The sequence below is a fragment of the Lolium perenne genome, chromosome 5, assembly GCF_019359855.2.
Source record: "Lolium perenne isolate Kyuss_39 chromosome 5, Kyuss_2.0, whole genome shotgun sequence".
Lineage (NCBI taxonomy): Eukaryota > Viridiplantae > Streptophyta > Magnoliopsida > Poales > Poaceae > Lolium > Lolium perenne.
This window is the reverse complement of record NC_067248.2, coordinates 189,733,498-189,742,802: the sequence shown is the minus strand read 5'-3', so window position 1 is coordinate 189,742,802 and position 9,305 is coordinate 189,733,498. Positions and strand designations below refer to the sequence as shown.

Genomic DNA, 9,305 nt, shown 5'->3' with positions numbered 1-9,305 from the left:
GTTGGAGTCGTGGTTCTAATATATACTTCTTGTGGGATCTATTATAAACTTTAATTTAGCTATTGGTGACCGATTCCACCGACCTTGTGTGTATATTTCGACGTGCCCGAGATGGTTGGTGGGTGTCTCCAAGTCAATATAGTGCGAATTTTAGCGGAACACTAAAATCATCATGGTACCGGTCTTGGAGCTTCACAAGATGTCTCTATGGGTGTTGTTCAAGCTATAGGCTCCCTCCAGGGTCAGTTCCATCTGTCTCTTTCCACTGAAGCTCTAGGTGATTTTCTTCAAATACAAGAGCTTCTTAATGAGGTTCAGGTCTATACTAGTCCTGATCAATGTCTTGTTTTTTTGGAAGTGATGTGATTTTCAAAGTGTCCAAGGCATATCAGCAGAGTACGGGGCACCATTATTTGTCAACTTTAAAATGAATTTGGAAATCCATATGTTAGTCTAAACACCAAGTTTTCTTATGGCTTCTCCTGCATGATAGACTGAACAATAGGCAGCTGTTATAGAAAAAAAAATCATTCCCGACTACTCGTGTGAGATGTGTAATGGTGCTCATATGAAGTCAAGGAATCATATCTTCTTCACCTGGAAGTGGACGGCAAACGGGCAGTTCTCCACCCGTTCCGCTTACCGTGCTTTCTTCAACAGCTCCACGGTGCTGCCGGGAGCAGCACAGTTGTGGCACTCCTTCGCCCCGTTCAAGTAATGCTTCCATGCCTGGCTCGCTCTCAGAGGCCGCTGCTGGACTGCAGACCGCCGGTTGCGAAAAGGGCTGCCATCCCACACGCTTTGTCCTCTCTGCTCCGCAGCGAACGAAACCCTAGACCACCTCTCCCTGCAATGCCCCTTCACCATTGCTATCTGGACAGGCGTGCTTCAGCATGCGAGGATTGGCATCCTGCCACCCGTGGCGGACTCGACCCTCACCTCCTGGTGGCAGACGATGGTGCAGCACTTGCCTAACTCCGCCTCCAAGGTTGCAAACTCCGCCATCATGCCCACCCTTCGGTTCATCTGGCTAGAGAGGAATGCTCGGGTCTTTGAGGACATACCACAGCGCCTAGGGTTTTAGCCTTGATCATTGCGGAGTGGGACATGTGGATCTCTTGTAGACGTGGGAGAGGTGGAGGGATAACTTGAGAGGTCTCCGGCGCCACTAGGGTGTCCGTGTGGTGGTTGCCCTTTCATGCCAAAAGGCAGGATTGTAACAACAATTCTTCTCTTATTTGCTTAATGAAATGACGCGCAGATCTCCTGCGGGTTCTCGAAAAAAAATATCTTTTTCACATGCCCTTTTGCCACCTTGTGTTGAGATTATATTTTTCCTGCTTGGAAGCCACTAGATATTTCTAGGAATAATGTTCCAGTACTAGATTATATTAATAGTCTCAAGAAAGCTATTGGGCAGCCTTTCTCTTTGGTTATCATTGCGCTTGTTTTTGGGGAAATACGGACAAATAGGAATGACTTTATTTTCAAGGACGTGCCTCCTAGTATTTACATGGCTCGAAGCACTTTAAAGATTGAGATGGCACTTCTCCTTCACATGGTCAACACAAAGAGATATTTTGGCATGAAGCTTTGGTTGGAAATTTTTGTATAATTTAGTGCTAGAATTTTTTTGTTTTTCTTTTGCGCTATCCTCTAGCACCTCCTGTATTATACTAGTTATTTTGACGAAAAACAAAATAACTAACTTAAGAAGTGGGTAAACCTCCTGTACAGCTTTGAAAAATATCCATATACCATACAGAGTGTGGCACACTGCATATCTGGGTTGATTACCCACAAGAGGTATCAATCTCACACTACAATAATTTAGTGCATGTTTGCAGTTTATGGTAAAACTTGGATATGCAATAGTAAGATACAACTTCTTATGCTTGGCCTGCTGGATAGAACATTTACTAGCCTATGGACTAGGAAGGATGTCCATGTTGTTGGTAGTTGATTTCACTGTAATATTGGCACTAGTAGTTCCATTGACCTCTGTGTTGCTAGGAGCATTATATCTGGTAATGTTCCCAATTGTCAGGATTCGTATTGTCTCTGGACTTCTTGTTTCTCCTTATCATCACAAGTTGTTCGGCAACCTCTGTCATATCTGGCCGATCTTCTATGTCTTCCTTTAGACAATCTATTGCTAGCTTGCCAATTTGTTCAAGGGTTGAGATATTTTCTTCGGTTGCAATGTCAATGTCGAACATGGCTGTCCCACGATTTTCGTTTTCATAAACTTTGCGGTACTCAATAATTAGACTGCGTTTCTCATCATACACATTTCTCTTCCCTGTAATGAGCTCCAGCAAAACTGCTCCAAAACTGTACACATCACTCTTCTGTGTCAAAAGGCCAGTTTTCATGAATACCGGGTCTATATAGCCCATGCACCCAACCACAACCTTCGCGACATATTCCTCTTTCAGTAGTTTGGACAACCCAAAATCCGAGATTTTTGGTGTCAAATTTTCATCAAGAAGTATGTTGTCTGGCTTGACATCACCATGTCTTATGGATTGAGTTGCATAACTATGCATATATTTTAACCCTTCTGCAGAGCCAATTGCAATGTCCAAACGTGAGTCTAAGGAGAGTACTTGATTCTTTTTATCATGTAGGACTTCTTGGAGGCTACCATTTGCTGCGAACTCATAGACCAACATTGGAACGTCCACCTCCAGGCAGCAACCAATAAGCTTAAGGATGTTCTTGTGGATCATATGTGTCTGGATCTCAACTTCTTGAACAAATTCCTCCTTTGTAGCTTCATCTACCTTGATAGAGGCCTTGACTGCTACCACGGTTTTGTCAGGAAGAGTTCCTTTGTAAACATTGCCAAAGTTACCTTTTCCAATAAACTCTTCATTATCGTTTGTGATTTTGCTTAGTCCATCTTTTGTGAAAATTGTGAGACCTTTCACATTTTTAAGCATCTCACCTCCATTCTTTTCAAAAAGGTCATCCAATCTTCTCTTTTGGAGCATAATGAAAGCTAGAAGCAGAGCGACAATAAGTACGAATAGTCCTAGACTGATGCCTGCAATTAACCGATCATGTAAATCGATTACTCACAACTAATGGAACTTTGGTTCATTTATTTTACCTAATACAGGCTAACTGTATTTCTACCCACATCGTGGTGTACTATTCAGTGTAGAATATTTTATGCAAGGAATATTTATGTGGGTACTGAATACCAATAAAGAAAATATCACTATATAAAAAAGTTAGAACATTTCATTGATGTAAACTCTATTCTCGAAAAAGAAAATAAAAAATCGTAAAAGGCTATTGACGAGGTATCATATATGTGCCTCATCAACTCTGATATCAATACATAAATCATTCTTATTATTTTGGTTGTTACTCCTACAGAAACATCATCATTCTTAATTTCGCAAACAAATTGTTGAAGATGAACCTATTAATTTTGGAGGAATATAATAATCATATCTTAATTATAAAAGTGTATCTCTATTTTCTGAAACTTAAAACTATTTTGTTGATCCTCAAAGCAAAACAAGTCAAGATTCTGTCTGTGCAAAAGCCATAGTTCTACAAGGAAAATGGTTTGCACGAGTTGCAATATATGTTTTGATGACTATATATCTTCGAGAGATCAATCACACATGCTACATAGAATACTACACCGGGTATATGGAAATGTAAAATTTGAGCATGTATGTTTACCGAGGGAAAGCCTTGCTGCAAGAGGGAATTTTGAGGTGCAATCATTGTCCTTTGCATTGTTATGTTTGCTCTGTTGTCCAAAAGGGCATTTGCAATCGTATGAACCAACGGTGTTGTGGCATACACCGTGGCAAGGGTACTGCTTCGGATCATGACATTCATTGATATCTGCGTCGTCATGGACGGAAAAGGATCAACAATGAGTCTGCACTACTTAGAGAAACGAATTGAAAGGGAGGGTTCGTTACCTTTGCATCCGCCGATAAGGTATGGGTTGCCCCAGTAGCCCTGGGTACAATTGCAGATGTAGCCGGGGCCATTGGTGGAGTTGAGGCACTGGCTGTTGTCGCTGAGGCAGGCGTACTCCGGCGTGCCTTTCACCTCGGTGCAGGTCATGTTGTCGACGGAGGAGCTGACGTTGCTGCTGCGGATCGCCCAGTCGAGCACCAGCGGCTTGGTGGTGGAGCTCCCGTCCATATTGAGGTCGGACACCCGGAAGTCGTAGGTGTTCTTCTCCACCATGAATCCGTAATCGCAGGGGCTGAAGCCCAGGCCCTGGTGCGACCAAGTGCTGGCACTATCATTCAAAAAGAATACGGTGTTGTCGGTGAGCCCCGGCGGGATTTCGACGCGGCAGCAGCCGATGCCCACGCAAGAGCCGTCCATGGCGCTCCCGTCGTTGTCGCAGTAGGCCAAGCACCCGCTGGCGAAGCTGGAATCGCGGCGCCCCCACGGCCCGCTGCTGGTGAAACCGAAGGTGGTGCAGCCGAGGACGACGAGCTCGTTCCTCATGTCGGAGATGCGGTACGCGGACTTGATCACGGCGCTTCTAAAAGATGCGCCGTCCTTGGCGGACCCGTCGGTGGTGTCGTAGCACTGGAACGCGATGTGCAGCATCACCCGGGCTTCCGGTCGCGGCATCACGCTCAGGTTCAGGACCTTGATTTCGTAGCTATCGTCCGGGAGCATCGGCGTGCTACCGTTGATGCACTCGATCTGGAAGCCCGGCAGGAAGCAGCCGGGGCCGATGCCGAACGGGAAGGGGACGTCCACGCCGCCGCAGCTCGTCTGGCAGCCTGTCGCGGGCGGCTGGAGAGCCAGGCTATCGGCGAGAACCAGCACAGGCAGCAAGAGTGCCGCCCACATTGATTGACGCATGGCCATCCTAGTACTAACACAATCACTGCTCGATCTGCTGTTTATTAGACCATCGAGCTAACTCAGCTTGATATGTTTGCTGAACGGCGCAAGCTTGTTCATATAGACTAGTTTGCGGCTCTTTAGCTGGAATGGGCAACACCTCCCTTCCTTTTTTTAATATGTACGACTTTCCTACTTGCATAAGTTGTGGCAAGCAACAGCGCACTTACACATGCGTTCGATCGAAGTACTACTTCGTTGGCGTCTTCTTGATTTTCCTGACCAATCCTTAATAAACTGCTAATGGGGATCTATATGTGTCCCAATATAATCCTAACCCGCATTTGAAAAAAAAAACAATATTGTCCAAATGAGTCTATTTTCCCATTTTCAACGTGCTAAAATGTTGTTTTTTGTGAAGCAGGTATGGAAAATTCAGGCAAAATGGTGCTTTTCAAATTTTCACACAAAGTAGATCATAGTTAATGGATAGTTCCAAGCATTTATGATTTTTTTACAGTATCTTTGTAGCAACTTTTGCACCTTCAAATGCATTTATTTTAGTTTCTTGAAAGTAATTAAAATTCCGAAAATTCATTTGCATGTACACAAGTAGCCAAAAATATGAATGAGAGGGAAGAGCTTTTTTAAAATATTGATGTGCATCCACATGGAGTCTTAATATCTCTACTAGTTTACAAGAAAATACCAAACTTGGGATATAACAATTTAAAAAAAACACTCACAAAATAAGCTATCGTGCATGGAGATTAATGGCTTTTAAGCCAAATGACCAAGATCGTGGTCATATCCATGACATAGTTTATGGTAATATGTCTATATTCGGTGTTATATTGTGATCCAAATTCATATACTAAAGGGGGGCTAATTTCTGACGTGCGGAGCGAGGCCCATCGCCGGTAGTATGCCATGGTTTATTTTCTCCATGATTTTTCATATGCTATGAGTTTGGCCGATACATGGCTAATCCTGATAAAGAACATTGGAAAGCTATTCAGTGGATTTTCAGGTACCTTCGTGGTACATTCAAAGCTTGCTTGAAGTTTGAAAAGACCGGTGAGGGACTCGCAGGCTATATGGATTCATATTGTGTTGCCGACTTGGATAAGAGAAGGTCCCTCACGGGTTATGTGTTCACTGTTGGTGGATGTGCTGTAAGTTGGAAGGCAATGTTACAACCTGTTGTTGTCCAATCTACAACTGAAGCATAATATATGGCTATTGTTGAAGCTTGCAAATAGTCTGTTTGGTTGAAAGGTTTGTATGCTGAGCTTTTTGAAGATGATTTTTTGCATTAACTTGTTTTGTAACAGTCAAAGTTTCGTATACCTTAATAAAGATCGAATGTTCAATGGGAGAACAAAGCACATTGATCTCAAGTACCATTATGGTCGCGACATTGTTGCATAAGGTAAACTGAAGGTATGCAAGATAAGTACTCATGATAATCCTGATGATATGATGACAAAGCCATTTCATGTTGCCAAGTTTAAGCATTGCTCGAGCTTAGTTGGTATAACTGTTTAGCCCAAGTGGTTGTTGGCACCAGCAAGTGTTTTTCTTTGTTTTGTGTCAGGAGTTTGTTTCATGCTACAAGTCGATTTGTCTTAAAGTGGAGTTTGCTATATTATGATCCAAATTCATACACTAAAGGGAGGCTAACTTCTGACGAGCGAAGCGAGGCTCGTGGCCGGTAGGCATGGGCCGAAGGGGGGTGCGGGGGGGACCCCCGCGGTACGGATCGATGCCACCGCCTATATATATTTCTTGTAAGTCGCCGCATAGGGTTAATCGGATTATAAGATAACCACCAACGTTTGTAAACACTCCCAGATATAGTGAAGTTTTGCTGGCTGGCACCCGTGCTTTTTTCCCCTCTGTGTTGCAGGGGTTTTCCTCGTTAAATCTGTTGGAGATATGCCCAAGAGGCAATAATAAATGGTTATTATATATCTTTGTGTTTATGATAAATGTTTATATACCATGTTATAATTGTATTAACCGAAACATTGATACATGTGTGTTATGTAAACAACAAGGAGTCCCTAGTAAGCCTCTTGTATAATTAGCTTGTTGATTAATAGATGATCATAGTTTCATGATCATGAACATTGAATGTTATTATAACAAGGTTATGTCATTATGTGAATGATGTAATGGACACACCCATTTAAGCGTAGCATAAGATCACGCCATTAAGTTATTTGCTATAAGCTTTCGATACATAATTACCTAGTCCTTCGACCATGAGATCATGTAAATCACTTATACTGGAAGGGTACTTTGCTTACATCAAACGCCACTGCGTAAATGGATGGTTATAAAGGTGGGATTAAATATCCGGAAAGTATGAGTTGAGGCATATGGATCAACAGTGGGATTTGTCCATCCCGATGACGGATAGATATACTCTGGGCCCTCTCGGTGGAATGTCATCTATTTAGCTTGCAAGCATATGAATGGTTCATAAGAGACCACATACCACGGTACGAGTAAAGAGTACTTGTCAGGAGATGAGGTTGAACAAGGTATAGAGATACCAATGATCAAACCTCGGACAAGTAAAATATCACGTGACAAAGGAAATTGGTATCGTATGTAAATGGTTCAATCGATCACTAAGTTATCGTTGAATATGTGGGAGCCATTATGGATCTCCAGATCCCGCTATTGGTTATTGGTCGGAGAGAATTCTCAACCATGTCTGCATTGTTCACGAACCGTAGGGTGACACACTTAAGGTTTGATGTCGTTTAAGTAGATATGGAATATGGAATGGAGTTCGAAGTTTTGTTCGGAGTCTCGGATGGGATCCAGGACATCAAGAGGAGTTCCGGAATGGTCAGGAGAATAAGATACATATATAGGAAGTCATTTTATAAGTTTGAAAATGATCCGGTGCATTTATGGAAGGTTCTAGAAGGTTCTAGAAAAGTCCGGAAGAAATCACTATGGAAGGTGGAGTCCCAGAGGGACTCCACTAGCATGGCCGGCCAGCCCTAAGGGGGAGGAGTCCCAGGTGGACTCCACCCATGGTGGCCGGCCACCCCCCTCGAGGAAGGGGTGGGACTCCCACCTTGAGTAGGAGTCCCACCTTGGGTAGGTTTCCCACCTTATGCCAAGTTTGTGTTGGGGTCTTATTCGAAGACTTGGACTACAACTCTTGGGGGTTCCACCTATATAATGAGGAGCAAGGGGAGGGGGTCGGCCACTCTAGCCTCCAACCTTGGCCGCCCCCCTTAGTGGCCGGCGCCCAAGCCTCCCTCTCCCCAAACCCTAGCGCCCCTCCTCCACATACTACTCCCGCAGCGCATAGGCGAAGCCCTGCCGGAGTTCTCCATCGACACCGCCACCACGCCGTCGTGCTGCCGGGATTCCGAGGAGGATCTACTACTTCCGCTGCCCGCTGGAACGGGGAGAAGGACGTCGTCATCAACACCGAACGTGTGACCGAGTACGGAGGTGCTGCCCGATTGTGGCACTGTCAAGATCTTCTACGCGCTTTTGAAAGCGGCAAGTGATCATCTTCTGCAACAACGAGATCTAATCTCGTAGGCTTTGGAAATCTTCAAGGGTTAGTCTCGTTCATCCCCTCGTTGCTACCGTCTTCTAGATTGCATCTTGGCTTGGATTGCGTTCTCGCGGTAGGAAATTTTTTGTTTTCTATGCTACGAATCCCATCAGTGGTATCAGAGCCGTGTCTATGCATAGATTGGTTGCACGAGTAGAACACAATTGTTTGTGGGCGTTGATGCTTTGTTGTCTTTAGTTTGAGTACTTTGCATATTTGTGGCATAGTGGGATGAAGCGGCTCGGGCTAACTTTACATGACCGCGTTCATGAGATTTGCTCCACGCTCGACATGCAACTTGTATTGCATAAGTGGCTTTGCGGGTGTCTGTCTCTCCTACTATAGTGAAGATTCAATTTACTCTTTCTATTGACAAAATTAGTATCACCGTTGTGGTTCATGTTCGTAGGTAGATTAGATCTTACTCGAAAACCCTAAACCACGTAAAATATGCAAACCAAATTAGAGACGTCTAACTTGTTTTTGCAGGGTTTGGTGATGTGATATGGCCATGATGTGATGATGAATATGTATGAGATGATCATTATTGTATTGTGGCAACCGGTAGGAGCCTTATGGTTGTCTTTAAAATTTCATGTTGAGTAGTATTTCAAAGTAGTTGTAATAGTTGCTACATGAGGTGAACAACCATGAAGACGGCGCCATGGACTTTGACGCTACGCCGATGATGATGGAGATCATGCCCGTTGATGATGGAGATCATGTCCGTGCTTTGGAGATGAAGATCAAAGGCGGAAAGACTAAAGGGCCATATCATATCACATATGAATTGCATGTGATGTTAATCCTTTTATGCATCTTATTTTGCTTAGATCGCGACGGTAGCATTATAAGATGATCCCTCACATTA

At 43.8% G+C, this 9,305-nt stretch overlaps 1 protein-coding gene across 1 annotated transcript; it reads right to left on the bottom strand.

The window, feature by feature from the left end:
* Positions 1-1,647: 1,647 nt before the first annotated feature.
* On the bottom strand, positions 1,648-4,932 carry LOC127301275 (wall-associated receptor kinase 2). The gene is made up of 3 exons (XM_051331494.2): positions 3,951-4,932; positions 3,703-3,870; positions 1,648-3,049 (listed from the first exon to the last, which is right to left on the bottom strand). The coding sequence occupies exons 1-3, from the start codon at positions 4,864-4,866 to the stop codon at positions 2,019-2,021; spliced, it is 2,115 nt and encodes a 704-aa protein (XP_051187454.1). The 5' UTR covers positions 4,867-4,932; the 3' UTR covers positions 1,648-2,018.
* Positions 4,933-9,305: the final 4,373 nt, after the last annotated feature.

Excerpts from the sequence above, each read along its gene's own strand:
- LOC127301275 (XM_051331494.2), bottom strand. The coding sequence starts at position 4,866 with ATGGCCATGCGTCAATCAATGTGGGCGGCACTCTTGCTGCCTGTGCTG. Across the intron at positions 3,871-3,950 it reads CCTTATCGGCGGATGCAAAG|ATATCAATGAATGTCATGAT; the intron begins GTAACGAACCCT and ends ATGACGACGCAG. Across the intron at positions 3,050-3,702 it reads TGCAGCAAGGCTTTCCCTCG|GCATCAGTCTAGGACTATTC; the intron begins GTAAACATACAT and ends GGTTAATTGCAG.